The following is a 17623-nucleotide window of genomic DNA, read 5'->3' as shown; positions in this document are numbered from 1 at the left end:
TTTTGATCTTTGTTGTGTTCCAGGATTTGCAGTCAGCCTACAAGTGATTCTTTCAAGCCCCAAAGCAGTATTTAAACGACGAGGTTCTCAGCCAGGAATGCAAGAATTGATTTTTTAAAGCAGATAACCAAGGTGGAAGAACTTGAGCCAAAAGCCGACAACTGCACAAAGGTAAAGCCTCCAAATGTGACATCAGAATTTTATTTTTTCATAGATACCTTGTTCATCATAGTTTATGCATTACTACATTCAGTCCATAGCTCTAAAGTTGACATTGGGACAATACACAACAGTTCAAAAATCAAGTTTTTTTTTCTTTCTCTGGAAAAGTTCTATTATTTCTGGGCTCATGAACATTAGTTATAACCTCACAAGCTTCAAGAGAAGCATCGGTTTTAACAATGCATCTGTACTGCTGGTTAATTAAATGAAGATAAAAGGTCATAAAATAAAAACTCATTGTTCTAACTTGCCAGTATTTTGTATTGTATTTTTTTAAGCTCTCGACACTAATAAAAGCAGGAGACAAAACAGAAAATTAAAATCGCAGCCAAAGAAACTGATTAAAGAAAAAGTAAATAAAAAATATATTTCTAATGACCAACTAAAACCAAATCAAAAAAACAGTTTATTTGATCTAAACCATGTAAACTACATTGGAGAATTGTAGAGTTGCTAACCCAAGGTTACCTCTGGCAATCACTATACTTGCAGCAACTATAATCTTGGTGCTGCAAAATAAGGCCACTGCCAATGAAGGCCTAAACTGCTAAATAACAAAAAGGTCAAAATCAGCCATGTAGTTCAGGTATTAGCAGTGTATGAAAAAAAAAAAAAAAAAGGGGGAGGAAAAAAAAAACACACACAATTGCATTATAATTTAAATTCCAAAAGTTTGTAACCTCAAAAACTGAACTTATGGACAGGGTTAAACAATATATGCTTGTCAGAGATAAAATATGCCTTCACTAACCCCACATTCGTGTGTGCGATTTCCTTACCTTCTCCCGTGTACAGAACATGTTACATACCACTCAAAAGATCTAGTCAGAGTGGACACACACACACATTGGGGATCACGTTCATGTTGATTTTGTTATTTTTTTCAAAAGCAGTATATTACGAAAATAGTAACTGGTTTGTGAAACTTTTCTTTCAGGTTCTAGTGTGGCATACACGAACAGAAAAGGTAAATCTAGCTAATGAGCCCAAACATCCTAAGGATACAATTAAAATTGAGGTATGATAGTCAAATGTCATCACATGGAATCCTGAAAAGTGGACACCATATGGATCTTTCGATGTGGACCTTAAAAATGATGAGGAGCTGCCATTCCTTCACCATATTGATCATGGCTTGGCTTTCAGCCAAAGCTTCAAGTCACTGGAATAAAGAGAACTAAAGACACTGTGCATTTAACCGAAGAAGCTACTGGGCCTCAGACTCCGGGTGCTGGGAAGTTCACCCCACACTTCTACTGCAGGACCAAGGAAAACAAATGAGCTATACCATAGCTTCAAAGCATACCTAGACATTTACTCCATAGTCCAAGGATCAGCTAATGTTGCCTGAAGTCAACATAAAAACGTGCCCCCTGCCTGTGTTGTGTTTGATATTTTACAGCTTGTATGTTTTTTGTACAATGACTGCATGTGTCATCCCATCACCTAAATGCTTTTAGACAAACCAGCAGCAGGATAATTTGGAAGTGTGTTTGATTTGGCCCTACGTGATAAAAGTTAAAATGGTTACTTATTTTACAGAACATTCCACTTAAAAACTACAGCACACAGATTAACCATTTGCCTTGTCGGTACTAAGTAATAAACTATAAAGCCTGAAGGGCTGCATTAAATACAAACAATCTGTAGGTTCATAGATTAATACATGGGAGAAAACATCTCATTAATACTAGGCACCTTAAAATGTAAACACGATCACTGGCATAAATCTGGAGTGCCTTTTAGGGAGAGACCTGTGTTTACTTCACGGGAAGAGTGAAAAGTCCATGTGTGAAGCTTGTACACATTCTTATACATTTTTTTTTTTTAGCTCTGATTGTAAACAGAAATTTGTCAGTTCCATTATCTTAACCCCAATTTTTCAAAGCATGTCATCCAGACTTATGTTGCTTTCATGTATGGTGGTACTTGTTCAGCACACCTTAATTACATCACAGCTAATGATAAATGAACATCCAAAAAAGATACACAAGTAATGGTGTCTGGCGATACATTTACAATCAATCTGACAAAGCAGTCATATCTTGGTATGACTAGATTTTTGTTTTGAATAACCAAAGGGCAATTTGGGATTGGGTGCTAGGTTATTGCATTAGGAAATTGGAAAACACCAATTATATCCAGTCCCTTTAAACCATAGCACAATAAAACATGTTAGAACACGTAGGTTTATAAACAGTTAAAAATCCTGAAAAAGTATTGATATGTAAATGTACCTTTTTTCCCCACTACCATCAGACCTGACAAGGTGACTGAACAAGCCTCTTTATGAACATTTGGAAGAGAGCTTAATATATACATATTTAAAACAAGGGGTATTGGTGTGCATTAAAGCAAGGAATGTCAAATGGTTCCTCTTGATGAAGTCTCATGGGCTCTTCTCATTTCCATAGTTGTGTACTTAGAGTCTGACCAGTGGCATTCCCTGACCATCCCGCTCCGACAGTGTTTGCTGGCTGACCAAATCCCATCATATTGCTTGCTCCATTCAGATTCATTGCACTCATCTGTTGATTCATCTGTAAAGCACAAGAATAGTATGTTAGTTAAAACACAAGCACAACCAGCAGCTGCATGGATTTCCAGTGCATGGCTGACGTTATTCTGTCACACTTAGAAGCTGTTCCATTTAAAGCAGCCTTGTAATGAGAGATCTCTGCGGTCATGTGAGGATTGTGAATGCCACAATCTATGAAAAGCTCAGAACTAGTACAATATATGTGTAAAACCATTACCAGCACACCTCTATCAAAATTACATTGTTACCTTTATATGTAAAATTTGTCATTGTGGAAACCTTTACAATTACACCTTTATAGTCCTGTTCACTATTTCTATCCTTCCAAATATCACTGCAGCCTTACCCCTGTTACACAATTCTTAGTTTCCTTTCTAATAACTATTTTTGTCACTGGTGTCATTTGATAAGTGGACATTAACTGAAATCTGGGTATCATTAAAAGATTACACCGATACATAAAAACACAGACAGGATGGTCATCTGGATATTATATATTCTTTTAATAGAAGCCTGTGAAGAAAAAAACGTAAACATGATTTTTTTCATATAGTGCCTACTAGGTCTTGCCTATTGTCTCATTTGCGTAAATAAATTATTGTAAGCACACGTTTGTTACTTTCTATGTATGCTATAACCGACGATAAGTTCACACTGGATTTGCACATGTTAACACATTTAGATTTTAGGTGAAACTTTGGATGTGTTAAAAAAAGGCACTAGAATTGACCTGAATCACAAAATGCAGAAGAGTGCAATTAGCACTACTGTTGGTAAGGTATTTTCAAGCAAGATGCTCATTAGGAATGGCTCTGAATGTTTGGCATTGCTTTTAGAACATATACTTCATATTCCTGCATTCAAAGACCAGGATTAAAAAGCCCTAACACTTCCCCTCAAATTACAAATACAGGCGCTCCCCGAGTTACAAATGGAAGGAGACAATAGGAAGCAAGAGGAAATCTACCCCTAGGAAGTGAAATTCACTCATGTATGATCTATTATGGGAAACAGGCGTCTCCACTGAAGCTTGATAATCACCAACACAACCCATTTTTTTTTTAAAACCAACTGTCATAGGGACAGAAAGTGAGGTGAAATCTTCTGAACAGGGGCAAGGACAGCAAAACAAACATTACAGGGGCGTAACCCTTCACTAGGCCATCTAAAAAACAGAAAACATTTTTTTGGCTGGAGCTACTCTTAAAAAATTTACCTGTTCCGACTTATAAATTCAACTTGAGAACAAACCTACAGACCCAATCTTGTTCGTAACCTGGGGACTGACTGTACATACAAATTATGCTGTTTAACAATAACAAAATGTAAAGTTGATCTAGACAGAGTGATGAGACCATCCTGCATTCTCCCCAATAAAAAGACTGCTTTTTTAAGTAGTTATTCAATGAAGATGAAAGCAAGTTTCCACTCCCTGGGGTCAGTATCAATTTTGATTGGCTTAAAAAATGTTAGCGCTTTTAGATAGACATTTTGTGTATACTGAATGGGTGAAGATAAAATGCAAATAATGAAGACAGCAAGAAAAGAATACTGTGCATGTTGTGTGGAGCTCTTTTCATTGCAATACAATTCTTTTGTTCAACTCTGACATGATTCAAGAACACAAAATCTTTAGGTGGCTTAAAGGGAATGTGCCCCTTCAAGTTACAAAGTGACAAATGCTCATGAAAGCTCAATTAGGCACCCCCTCCCCAATATTCGCCCTCATAACAATCCATCACCGCGCAAAAATAACTGTACGAGCCATGGCTGTTATTACCTGCTCTCCTTCCCCACAAGATGGGTCCAAGGGATCCAACAGATGTACAGAAGAGTGTGGAAAGGTGTGGGGGGGGGGGGAAACACTGTAGCTGGGTCGTGGATAGGTCTTAGAGGATGACAATAACCCAAAACATACCAAGGCAACAAAGGAGTGGCTGAAGAAGCAGCACATTAAGGTCATGGAGTGGCCTAGCCAGTCTCCAGGTCTTAAACATATAAAGAAAAATATGGAGGGAGCTGAAACTTCAAGTTTCCAAGCGACAGCAAAGAAACCTCAAGGATTAAGAAAAGATCTGTTAAAAAAAAAAAAAAAAAAAAAAAGAGTGGACAGAGCTTGCCAACAAGGGTTTCTTCATCAAGTCATGTTTTGCTTGGGGATCAAATACTTATTTTACTCACTGAACTGCAACTCAATTTCTAACATTTGTATCGTGTTTTTTTCTAGAGTTTTGGTTGATATCCTGTTACTATAATTTAAAACACACCCATAATAAATTATAGACCTTTAATTTCTTTGTAAGTGGGCAAACTTACAAAATTAGCAGGGGATCAAATAATTTATTATTTTCCCCACTGTTCTTACTGTTTTACTTGAGAAAGGATCTGTAATTCTATATTGCCAATCATGTGATTTACTCAGCTTAACCATAACCAGCAAGTGACATTTATTTTCTGCTCAAGCAATTCAAGTTTGTATGTCACCTCTCTGCCCCTATTGATCACCTCCATTCAAATAGCAGGAGGGAATCTAGAAAGTAAAGTGGAAGCATGAAGCAGAAAAACTAGAAGTAACAAAGTTGTCTTCCTGGTTGTGTAGCGTGTGGCATAGGTATATAAATCAAGCAGTTGTAAGGTATTACAAATCCTTTGGCAGGTCAAACAGCAAACGTATGTAGCAGCTTTCCTGAAGTGCCACTCAATATTTACAGAACAGCCTAACACATTCACACTATATAGGCATTTGTAGCATCGAAATATTTTTCTGCCAGGCTTCAGAAAACCTTTGTATTCCTAGTTTATGGCTTTAAACTAGAGCTGTATGATTAATCGGTAAAGAATTGAGATCGCGATTCAACTCTCCTCATGATCTTAGAATCAGGGGAAAAAACGACCGTATTTTATGTAACAAGTGAGTCTCCGCTCACTTCTGACAGTTGACAAAAAAAAAATCCAGGCAGCCTGCCAAGTTTTATCACATCATTCAGGTGGAGCTAAAAAAAAAAAAACATTGCAACATGTAGTTCTTTTAGATCAAAGGAACAAACTTCAGTCTGTAAATGAGATCCGTTTAACCACTTAAACTAAACCTCTTTCGGAAACTTGTTGCCCAAGTTAAAATAAGTATTTTTTTTATTTATTTTAACAGAGACCCTAGAGAATAAAATGGCGGCAGTTGCAATATTTTATGTCACACTATATTTGTGCAGTGGTCTTTTAAACTAAATTTTTGGGGAAAGAATACACTAATAAAAAAAACGAAACATTAAAGTTAAACCATTTTTTAGGTATAACGTGAAAGATGATGTTATGCCACGAGAATCATGATCTTTATTCTAAACATAAAAATTGTGATTCTCATTTTAGCCACAATCGTGCAGCTTTACTATATACACAAACCAAGTTTAATACAGAAACTCCACTTCAGTGCTTATTTAAATTTAATAAAGAAAATAAATGATAAAAAACAAGGGACAAGATTAGTAAGCACTTAGAAACGGAGCTAAATAAGCACACACTTAAGAGTTCAGTGAACATGAAGTCTATAGCAAGATCCCACAATCTAGTTGCACTTTAAAACACCTATATGTCAATGTAAAAGCCAATGTAATACTCCTATATTTCAGCTACAAAGCCAGTAATCCTTCAGAGACACACAATATTTTATCACGGTTTCTCATCGTGATCTCCCCAGCCACAGTCCAAGGCTAAGTGGGCTAAGCTTGCTTTATAACTTGCTGCTTTACCACCTTTTTATGAAGGAGTTTCAACCAACTGAAACGTTACAATATAAAACAAAGCAGCAAATTGTAAAAACAAGTCTGGTGTGCTTCAGTGATCCTTTGTTCTTTTTATTCTCCCTGCCATAACAAACCAGGGCATTCTATTTTTGTTCTCTAGGACTATGTGAACCATGATAACAGGGATAATCGTGAAGTGCTGCGTTTGGCACTGAAACCATTTTCCGTTTTTAACAAAGCTCATGGAAAAATACTTTAAATACATTAGGTTTGGATATTTTAACCAAAGCCATAAACAATTAAATCATTGGAACTAGTCTGCACAAAATTTCTTTGTGAAATTGGTGATTACCATTACTGATACGCATATGAATACATTGTGGCTGCAAACACACATTTCTTTTCCCAAAATATGGGCTTATTAATTTTTTGCAAAATATGGACTTCGTATACTGATAAGTCTAGGAGAACTAGCATGTAACAGAGTCCCTTAGCCAGAGGATCTGGCCATCGTACTAAAGCCACCACTGTTGCATAAGATGACACTGGTACTGCTGACTAGAATAGACACCTCCACACAAAATCACCATTCAGCGCACTTCCTGATGGTGTCCAATAGCAAAAGAACACGGGAGAAGCATTCTGGAGAGAAGATCCTCCCCTTCGACAGTTAGCAGAAATCCTCCGGGATGTATATGTATCTATCCATCCATCTCTCACTCACGCTGCAGGTGTTAACCCTTCACCAACCTAATTACCACCAACAGTCACTGCAGTATGTGTGCAGCATGAAGGAGCAAATTAAAAATCTAATTTGGAATAAAAAAAATTGATGAATACGCAATACATGTCTGCTGATTAGCTGTTCGTTAATAACAATGCAATCACAATAAGGAAATAAAACAAACAATATAAGACAACCACCATGCAAACCTCCCTAGTGTGATATCCAACGAGTAGCTGCCAGCATGTCCCCACATCAAATGAATAAACAAAAAAAAAAAGGCAATATAGCACCACTAAAGTGACTATAAAGTATTAGCACAAAACACTCTATACTAAATTACATAAGGTGGGCCAAAAAAAAAAAGAATAAAAAAAAAAGTATCCATGCAAATACAATGTATTTAATAACACACAACACAAAAACTGCCCAGTGAGACCAAACAAATATAGAAAAATATATATTATAAATACCCCCTAGGGGTTAAAGGGGTTGTAAAGGTACAATTTTTTACCTTAGTGCAGTCCTCCTTCACTTACCTCATCCTTCGATTTTGCTTTTAAATGTCCTTATTTCTTTTAAGAAATCCTCACTTCTTGTTCTTCTGTCTGTAACTCCACACAGTAATGCAAGGCTTTCTCCCTGGTGTGGAGTGTCATGCTCGCCCCTCCCTTGGACGTCAGGAGAGAGTCAGGACGCTCTTTACGTTGCAGATAGAGAAAGGAGCTGTGTGTTAGTGGGTGTCCTGTCTCTCCTGTCGTCCAAGGGAGGGGGCGAGCACGACACTCCACACCAGGGAGAAAGCCTCGCATTACTGTGTGGAGTTACAGACAGAAGAACAGGAAGTGAGGATTTATCAGAAGAAATAAGGACATTTAAAAGCAAAATTGAAGGATGAGGTAAGTGAAGGAGGACTGGACTAAGGTAAAGAAGGGTATTCAGGGAAACAAAATTGTACCTTTACAACCCCATTAAATACGCGGAACCAGTGTATGTGACACCATTATTGTTATATTGTATTTTTTGTGCACACGGCTGTGTTTTAGGGTTTTTGCTACACATTTAGGCTGTATAGCTCTATAGTATCCATAGAGGGTGACAACAGTATTGCACATATCACATACACTGGTTTGCAGCTTATTTAACCAATATATATATATTATATGGTTAACTTGGCAGCTTTTGTGTTGTGTGTTATTTAAACATGGTATTCACATGGATATTTCTGAGGTTTCTCACTCCTTTTATAATAATTTTGTATAGGGTGTTTTGCACTAATACTTTATGGTCACTTTATTGGTTCGGAGTAGTGCCGCATTGCCTTTATTTTTGTTAAAACAAATAAATGATTAATGACCCTAGGTGCAGAACGAAAATATGAGAAACTTGAAATTAATTAATAAACTGATCCCATATATAGGATCAGGGCTGCTCAGAGCAAAACCACTGCACAAAGCAGGTAAGTATAACATGTTTGTATTTAAGAAAAAAAAAAATTTTTTGCCTTTAAAATCACTTTAAAGTACCTTTCTATATTCAGACTGATCTAACACAACTCACCATAGGTATGTGTGGACAGGACTCTACAACATACCGGTATATGAAAATTGGTGGTGTGCAACACTGTCAGGTTGTGATACATTACAAATTGTTGTCATGAACAACTTTATCTGCTTTACAAACTACAGCAGAAATAAAATTCCAAGCGCTGGAAAACAAAAGTGAGTAAAAAAAAAACCCATGTCAAGCAATAAGAAAATTAATATATAAAAATGGTACAGACGTTATAGTTTCACAATTGTAGGTTGGCAGATTGGTATGGTCATTACAACAGCAGGTTAGTGAGATATTATGGTAAGTAGTTTAAAAATCGTGCCTGAACAAAATGAGCCACTGTGGGTATCTTCTAAACCTTAAGTGACTCAACTTGTGGCTAAGTGTGGGCACAATGTTTTCTGTTCCAATTTAACCAATACGGGTCTGCTATTGTATGGTAACATTTCCTTCTCTTTCATTTGGCTGCCTATGTCAGTTGCAGTCCCCTCATCATTAGGGAATATTATCAGAAATACAAGCGAAGCTTGATGTAAGGCCTGAAGGGCATAAAAGATGGCCACATCTATTCTTCCTCCAAACACTATTACCTGATGAATATTATTATTTTCAAGTGGACCAGTTAATCAAACAGCACTGTCATTTCTGTGAATAAGCAATTTGAAAATAGCAAGATAAGGGCTGTAAGTGAGCAATTTGAAAAATGCTATTCTTTTTGGTCGAATCCCATCAGATATTTCTCCTTTGACAATTTGGAGGTTAATGACAATACAATTTCACCTCTTTGTGATAGAAGCATTTAAGTGTGATTGATAACCGTTAATGCATCTGTAATCTGTGCAAGAACTATTCAATTTAGATCATAAAGGGCAGATATTTCCTTTTCTCTAAATTAATTTCAGAGACAAGATAAGTAAAAACATGGCAACTTAGATAAAAGGCTGTGCCAATATGCATTTCCTCAAGGAGAATTAGCAAAGCATTCATAATAATGACTGTGTAGTGACTAGGGCGGTGCGTTGTTTCCATCAGGGCAAAACTCAATAACTCATTTCTTGTAACATCTACAGAAAACAAATAAAACAAAAATTAAATTAAAGAACATTAACCACTTGCTGACCCGCCACAGTACATATACGGTGGTGGGGCGGCACAATAATGAATATGTATGTTATGTGCCTGCTCTGGGTTTAGGAATGCACTATATGCAAGGGACAAGATTTACTTCAGTTTACACAGCAGCTAGTTTTTTTTTTATGACAGTGGGAAATCTAGCTTTTATTTACATCCTTAGCACATTATTAAATAAAGACAGCAATAGACAGTAAATGCATATATGAGTGAGTGAAAAACGTATATAGCGCATGCAAACTGAATCGCCTCTGGGCACTTAGTATCCATTTTCTGAGTGAGACTTTTGCCCTCAGAAGAGATAGGTTTTGATTTTTCCTCTGAAGGCCAAGTGGTTCACCTCCAAATCGGATGCAGGTTGGTAAAGCGTCCCATAATCTGGGTCCTTGGACTGCAAATCTCCATTCTCCTTTGGACTTGTATCTGGCTTTGGGTATCTGGAGTAGAGTTTGGTTGGTGGATCGCAGAACGCGATTGGGGTTGTGAACTTTTAGTTTTTCCGCATAGATATTGTGGGGCATTTCCTTGAACGCACATATGCGTTAGACAAAGTGCCTTGAAAGTGATTCTGTCTTTTACTGGCAACCAATGAAGTGATCTCAGTGAAGATGAGATTGATTCCAAAGATTTTTTTCCTGTCACCAGTCGAGCGGCCGTATTTTGAACGACTTGCAGATGGGAGATTTGGTATTTAGGGAGTCCGAGATACAGGGCATTTGCATAGTCAGGTCTGGAGTTGATAATTGTTCCCACCACGACTGATATGTCTTTTTTTGGGATGAAGGGAATGAGTCTGCGTAGTAGGCGCAGCAGATGGTGCGAACCGCTGACTACTGACCCTATTTTTGCATCCATTGTCATGTAGGTGTCAAAAATGACTCCAAGACTTTTGACTTTGGTGCTAGGGGTGATGGTTTTACCCAGAATGGGCAGGGGTATCCATGTTGTTGCGGGATGATTCTTTTGATTGGCGTGAAACAGGAGAAGTTCTGTTTTCGAGCCGTTGAGTTTAAGATAACTCTTAGTCATCCAGTTTTCTATTAAAGTAAGGCATTTCTCTAGTCCGAGATAATGATCCTTTTTGTTGCAGATGCGGAAGTACAGTTGTATATCATCTGCAGAAGAATGGTAAAGAAACTTCTGGTTACTGATGATTTAAAAGAGGGGGGGGGGGGAAATAGATATTGAACAGAACAGGCGACAAGGGGGATCCCTGAGGGACTCTGCATGACACCGTGCGTTGTTTCAGAAGTGAAAGGACCAAGTTTCACTATTTGTGATCGGTTTTCCAAGAAGGAGAACCAAGATAAATCACATTCCCCGACTCTGGCTACTTCAGCTAGCCGAGTCAGTAATAACTTGTGGTCTACCGTGTCAAAAGCTGCACTTAGGTCCAGCAATACCAGAAGACAAGATTCTCCTTCGTCTGCTGCCTCAAGAGCATCATCCCATATTTTGAGAAGTGCTGTTTCTGTCCCGTGACCAGGACGGAAACCCGATTGAAACGGGTCGAGTAATTTTTGGGTGTCTAAATGATGTTGTAGCTGTTGTATAACTTATTTTTCCATTACCTTGGAGAAGACATTTAGGCCTGTTATGGGTCGACACTGGTTTGGGTCTTTGGGGTCGAGGGTGTTTTTTTTTTAGAATTGGTTTGATAATACCTTGTTTCAGCAAGGTTGGCACCATGCCCTCCTTGAATGACTGGTTTATGAGCTGCGTGATAGCAGGTGCCAAAATATCAGCACATTCTTTCAGCAGTTTAGTGGGGATGATATTAGGCGCTGTGCTATTTCGCAGAGTACCGATGATATTTTTCGTGGCATCGATGGAAATGGGTTTTATAGTGAAATGAGTTGGTTGCGGCGGATTGATGTCGGTATTATCTTTATGATTTTTGGGGGAGTTGATGAAGGTTCTATTTTGCTGAATACTTTCACAGATTTTTTAAATTTTGTTAATGAAATAATCAGATAATTTGTTGCAAAATTCTTGTGAATCAGAATTTGCGGCCTGACCATTTGGAAGGATTTGGTCTGCAGCAACTAGTACGTGGGCCTACAAAGAGCGAAGGGCAAGTCCACCATATGTGGAGAAAAGAGCCTGTCTCCCGATGGCATCTCCAGCAGATTTTCGGGAGCGTGGGATCAATTCTGTGTAGTTTGAGCGGAGTCTTGTACCATCGGGAGAGGAGCTTGTATGCATTCTCCTGTGTTTGGACATTAACCGAGCCCTTGTGGGCTAGTCTGTATACCGATTCCCATTCCGCTTCCGTGAGGTCAAGTGCGATATCCCTTTCCCACTGTTGGTTTGCCCAGTGGATTTTGGAGGAGTGGGTTGAGAATAATAGGCCATAGATAATGGAGATAAGGTGTCTCTGCGGCTCCTTACTGGAGCAAAGGTTCTCGAATGTGGAGTTGGGTCTGGACCATTGGGGGCTTGGGGCCGTCCTGTCTAGGAAGTGTCGGATTTGCACGCAAGTCCAGAAAGGGAACTCATCCTTGTCAGTTTTAGCTGCCAGTTCTGTTTGAAGCATGAGTCTGCCTGAGGTAAAGAATTGATGTGCCTGAACCGTCGTGTGGGGCCAACCGTCCGACAAGAAGGCAGGATGCATGCCTGGGGGGAAGTCAGGGTTCATTTTGAGGGGGGTCATCGGGCCGCATTGGTCTGACAGTTTGTGTTTGGTACAAGCCTCTCTAAAGGCCCGTAGTGATGGGAGTATGAGGGGATGGTTCCCGCAGTCAGGCGGGGTGTTTCCCTTTGAGACCCATGGCAGGTGAGACAACGGGAGGGGAGAGAAGGCCTGCTCTATTCCCACCCATTGTTTACGTTTCCCATTGGTGGCCCAGTCAACTATTCTAGTGAGGCTACAAGCCAAGTGGTATTTGCGTAGGTCCGGGAGGCTCAGTCCACCTTGCAGTTTGGGGACTGTGAGCCGGTCATAGCTTAAGCGAGGTCGGGTGCCCCGCCACACAAAGGATGTGCAGGCCGATCTAAAAGATGAGAAGAACGCCGGGGGGAGTCTGATGGGAATCGTCTGCATGGCGTACAGTAGTCGTGGAAGGATGTTCATTTTGATCACCGCGATCCTGCCGAACCAAGACAGGTGCTTCGAGGACCACCCCTTCAAGTCCTTCACCACCGCTTGGAGCAGTGAGAGGTGGTTAAGGGAGTAGAGGTCTGATAGGGAGGCTGGGAGTTGTATCCCCAGATATGTGATGGCCCTGGCGTTCCACTTGAAAGGGAAGTTCACCTGACATAGATCACCCAGGGATTGGGGTAGGGAGACGTTTAGAGCGGAAGATTTGGAGATTTGAAGATTCCTCGCGCCCGCAGCTGCATAGATGAGTCTGTCGGGGTTGCTTCCACGTTATTTGGTGAGGGAGCCCTTTTGCGGAAGAATGTCTGAAGGATGAAGCATGAAGCATTCGGGCCTCGTCACCGTGTTTGACCACGGCCCCTTGACAGTGGTATGGTCCAGCCCTAGAGGGCGTTTCCCTCCGGTGTATCTCCGCGACTCGGGGATGAGGTCACCGCTCCAGCCAACCAGGGGCCGCGCACATTGTTCCAGTACGCAGGGCGTGGGAAGCCGAAATGTGGGAGCCCCAGCATCGCCTTCGTCGTTAGTTCAGATGAGGAGAGTGATGCAGGTAACGCATCCGGCTGCTCTGCGCGTGGCACGGTTCCCCCCCGCCTCTCGGTGAGGGGATAAGTATCCATGGCCCATCGCCTCGAGACATGTCGTTGCGGGGATCCAGGGTAGCAGTTCCGGCGTCAGGAAGAAGGAGGTGCACATTGCTGTAGTTCCGGTGGTGTAGGCTGGCGCGGGGCATCTTGGGCAATGTAGTGCGTATGTAAGTCCAATCGTGCGGACCCCGGAGAGCGTCAGAGGATGGGCTAAGTTTTGCTGTCACGCCCCTAAGGTGGGGGGGGCTGAAGTTTCCCGCTCAGATTGTAAGGCCTGGCAACAGTCAGTCAGAGCAAAAGACCGCGCATTCAAGCGGCCTCTGAGGGACACAGGAAAGTTCAGACCGGTCTCCCCAGACAAACGAAAACATGTGTAAAACACCCAACATGGCAACGGGGGTAATAAACTTGCCAACACAGCGGGTAACAGAAGTAATAGGCAGACATCGGGGTTGTTGGTGGTCTCTCCGGGCCCTCCGTGACCCGGGTGATGATAACGGGTCTCGTTCGCTCCTGGGCCCCAAGGCTGTGGTCGAGTTGCGGGAGCCTGAGGGAGATCTTCTCCTACGGTACCTTGTTGGCTGCGTATCCATGCTCTCTGCCGGAGGTCCGTTCCATCTGCCCACTGAACGGCGGTATACTGCGTACCATTCCGGAACCGCAACTGGCTGGATACCCAGGGCTTCAAAGAAGTGTGGGAGATCCTCAGGGACTTTTAGCATTGCGGTGCGGCCCTGGTGGGAGGCCGACAGGCAGAAAGGGAACTTCCACTTATAGCGAATGTTCTCAGAGCGCAGGACATCAAGCAGGGGTTTGAGGTCCCTGCGATGCTTTAAAGTGATTCCCGAGAGGTCCTGGTAGAGTTGTATTGGCGCTCCTCCATGTTGAAGGCGCTGTCCCCTGGCTTGCCTCAGGATCTCTTCCTTCAGGCCGTAATCAGTGAGACAGCAGACAATATCCCTAGGGGGATCTGTGTCCTTGCCTCTGGGGCGTAGCGCCCTGTGGATCCGTTCCATGGCGATCTGCGTGTCCGGGGGCCTTTGAAGGATCGAGTTGAAGATACTCGTCACCTCTTGTCGGATCCTGTCACTTTCCACTGCCTCCGGGAGGCCCCTCACACGTACGTTATGGCGGCGTCCCCTGTTCTCCAGGTCTTCCAGATGGCGGTTTACCTCCCGCAACTGTAGTGTGTGGTCATCAATTTTCCTGGTTGAGCGCTGGAGGACAAGGTCATGGTCTTCCAGGGCGTTCTCCGCTGCCTGCACTCTCCCATCTAGCGCCTTAAAATCCAGGCGCAGTTCTGCAATGGCCGCCGTGAGTGCATCTGTGATGTCCGTCGCCACCGCCTTCAGGTCTAGGATGGTGATCGGTGAAGCCGCCAATGCCGGGGTCAGAACTGCGTCCGGTCCCCCGAGAGCCCCCGGGGGGGGGAAGCGTGTGGCGTCGCGGAGAGAACAATCTCCTGAGCTTGTGAGGAGATCTGCGAGCGGCCTACTCGCGCTCCTTGGCGGGAAGCCGTCATGGTCCCGCGGCCGGCCCGGAACATCTCCGGTATTGTATGCTCCAGCGCGTCGGTTTGTTCCCGGGGGGAGCGGGAACGGGAGGCTGAGGACTGCCTCGATGCCGTACCCATGCTGTAGTCTGAGAAAGACGGGTGAAAAGTGCCGCTATGTTTGATAAAGGCTCTGAGGTGGCAGGAGCTCAGCAATCAGGCAGCCATCTCCTAGCTCGGCTCGGCCACGCCCCCCCTCAGATCTCATATTTAGGCTTAAATGCAAAAAAAAAAAAAAATTCAAACTGTCATTTTTTCAAATGACAAAAAAAAATTGTTGCTTTAAGAGGCTGGGCGGGACTGACGTTTTGACGTCCCTTCCGCCAGTGGAGCTATGGGGACGGGTGAAGGAGATTTTTCCTTCACTCGTAACCCCGCTCAGCTGCCGAACGGTCCCGATCTCCTCCGCCGCTACCGACGGCTACGGTAAGCGGCGGAGGGGGGTCCCCTCTCCCGCCACCGATAACGGCGATCTCGCGGCGAATCCGCCGCGGAGACCGCCGTTATCGTTTACACGGCCGCCCACTGAAGAGATGAATATCTCGGTTGTGGCAGCAACTGCTGCCGTTACCAAGATATTCATCTTTAAAGTGCCGACGTAGAATGACGGTGGGCGGTCGGTAACTAGTTGAGGTGTATTTTTTTTTTTCATTTTGATAGCGTAGGGAAAGTTTGCAACCCTTTTTTTTTTTTTTTCAACACATTGAGCATATTTTCCTTTCACCTCCTACCCTAGAGACACAACAGCAAGTGAAAACCCTTGTTGGACTTACCGGTAACGGTATTTCCAGGAACCTTCCAGGACAGCTACGAGAGATGATTGGCTCTGCCCTCTACAGGAGACACAATTTAAAAGGCCCCTCCCTTTCCTCTGACCCTCAGATGTTTAGAAGATCAAGCAAACCTCCAAAGTGCACTCGGCAGAGGAAAAAACATAGAAACATAACAAAACACCACCACCAGGTGAAAGTAGAATACAGTGGGAATATAGACGCTGTCCTGGAAATACAAATACCAGTAAGTCCAATGGGAGTTTTCCACCCTCACCTTCCAGGACAGCCACTTGAGAGGATAAGCAAGATACTATACCTTAGGGAGGGACAACAGCCTGAACACTTTCCTACCAAAGGAGAGGCCCTGGCTGGAAAGCATCTGAACTCTATAATGTTTGACAAATGCATCAATAGGACGACCAGACGGAATCTTTAGGAATTTCTTCCCATGACGTAGCCATGGATCTCGTTGAATGAGTCCCAATTCTAGAAGGAGGGATATGACCTGATGCTTTGTAAGCTACACAAATAGCTTTCCTGATCCATCTAGCAATAGAGCTTTTTAGATGCTTTGGACCCATTCTTGGGGCCACTGAACAATTCTAACAGCTGGGAGGAACTCCTAAACCCACTGGATTCCTCTAGGTAAAGCAGAAAACATCTCTTTACGTCTAAAAGACTAAATCTTTCCACCTCTGCATTATTGGGAGAGGCACAAACTAGGCACGACTACTTCCTGGGACCTATGAAAGTTTGAAGATACTTTGGGCAAATAGAAAGGATTAGGCCTAATCACTACCCTGTCCTCTGGAATCCTCAGAAAGGGGACTTTACAGGAGAGAGATTGCAGATCAGAAATCCCTCTTCCTGACGTAATAGCCAAAAGGAAGGAAATCTTTAAGAAAATTAGATTCAGGGAAGCCACATGCAAAGGCTCAAAAGGAGCCCTTGTTAGAGCATTTAACACTAACGACAGATCCCAAGGAGGCACATGTTTGACAGCCCTGGGAGCATGTCTAGATCCGACTGAAAGGAACCTCCTGACTAAAGGATCTTCCGCTAGTCTCTTGTCTGAAAACACAGACAGGGCCGCAACCAGATAGTCCTTTCTCTACTCCTTTGTGCAAAAAATCCAATTTACAGGGAGTGGAAAAAGAATCTAAACCGGGTTTCCTTTGCCAGGAAATAAAAGTTTTCCAAACTTTCCCATAGATTCTCCTTGTGACCAACTTGCGGCTGTCCAGGATAGTTTGAATAACTTTCTCTGAACACCCTCTCAGCCTCCAGGCCGTCAAATGGAAGGTCTGAGGGCTTGGATGCAACACTGGTCCCTGATGGAACAGATCCTTCCGATCTGGTAGGGGCCAGGGAAGAGACACAGAGAGGGCCCTCAGAGAGGAAAATTAACTCCTCTTGGGCCACCAAGGGGCAATCAGAACAACTTCTGCCTTGAATAATTTCCTGAACTACCAGGGGTAAGAGGGGAAAAAGAGGAAAGGCGTAGGCAAGAGCGAAACCCCACAGGAAGGAGAGGGCATCCATCCCCAAGGACCCTGTCTCTCTCTCCAGTGAGAACGCCGGCAGTTTTCTGTTTAGACTGGAGGCAAAAAGATTCACTGCAGGAAGACCCCATCTTAGCACAATCTCCCAGAACGTGCCTTGATGTAGCTCCCAACAGCTGGAACTGACGCGCACTCTGCT

General features: G+C 42.6%; 2 protein-coding genes across 3 annotated transcripts in view; one reads left to right on the top strand and one right to left on the bottom strand.

The window, feature by feature from the left end:
• B3GAT2 (beta-1,3-glucuronyltransferase 2) overlaps positions 1-3370 on the top strand; it is a 204845-nt gene extending 201475 nt beyond the window's left edge. Inside the window, 3 exon segments of the mRNA XM_040349921.1 lie at positions 24-104; positions 107-171; positions 1160-3370. Coding sequence (XP_040205855.1) covers positions 24-104; positions 107-171; positions 1160-1246 — 233 coding nt within the window. The 3' untranslated portion in view covers positions 1247-3370.
• The window catches only part of SMAP1 (small ArfGAP 1), a 311133-nt gene continuing 293695 nt past the window's right edge, over positions 186-17623 (bottom strand). For both annotated transcript variants that reach the window (XM_040349919.1, XM_040349920.1), the window contains one exon: positions 186-2762. In XM_040349919.1, coding sequence (XP_040205853.1) covers positions 2625-2762 — 138 coding nt within the window. In that variant the 3' untranslated portion in view covers positions 186-2624. The remainder of the gene's footprint in view (positions 2763-17623) is intronic.

Source organism: Rana temporaria, chromosome 4 (genome assembly GCF_905171775.1).
Source record: "Rana temporaria chromosome 4, aRanTem1.1, whole genome shotgun sequence".
In the NCBI taxonomy this organism is placed as follows: domain Eukaryota; kingdom Metazoa; phylum Chordata; class Amphibia; order Anura; family Ranidae; genus Rana; species Rana temporaria.
This window is presented reverse-complemented; position numbering and strand designations above follow the sequence as displayed.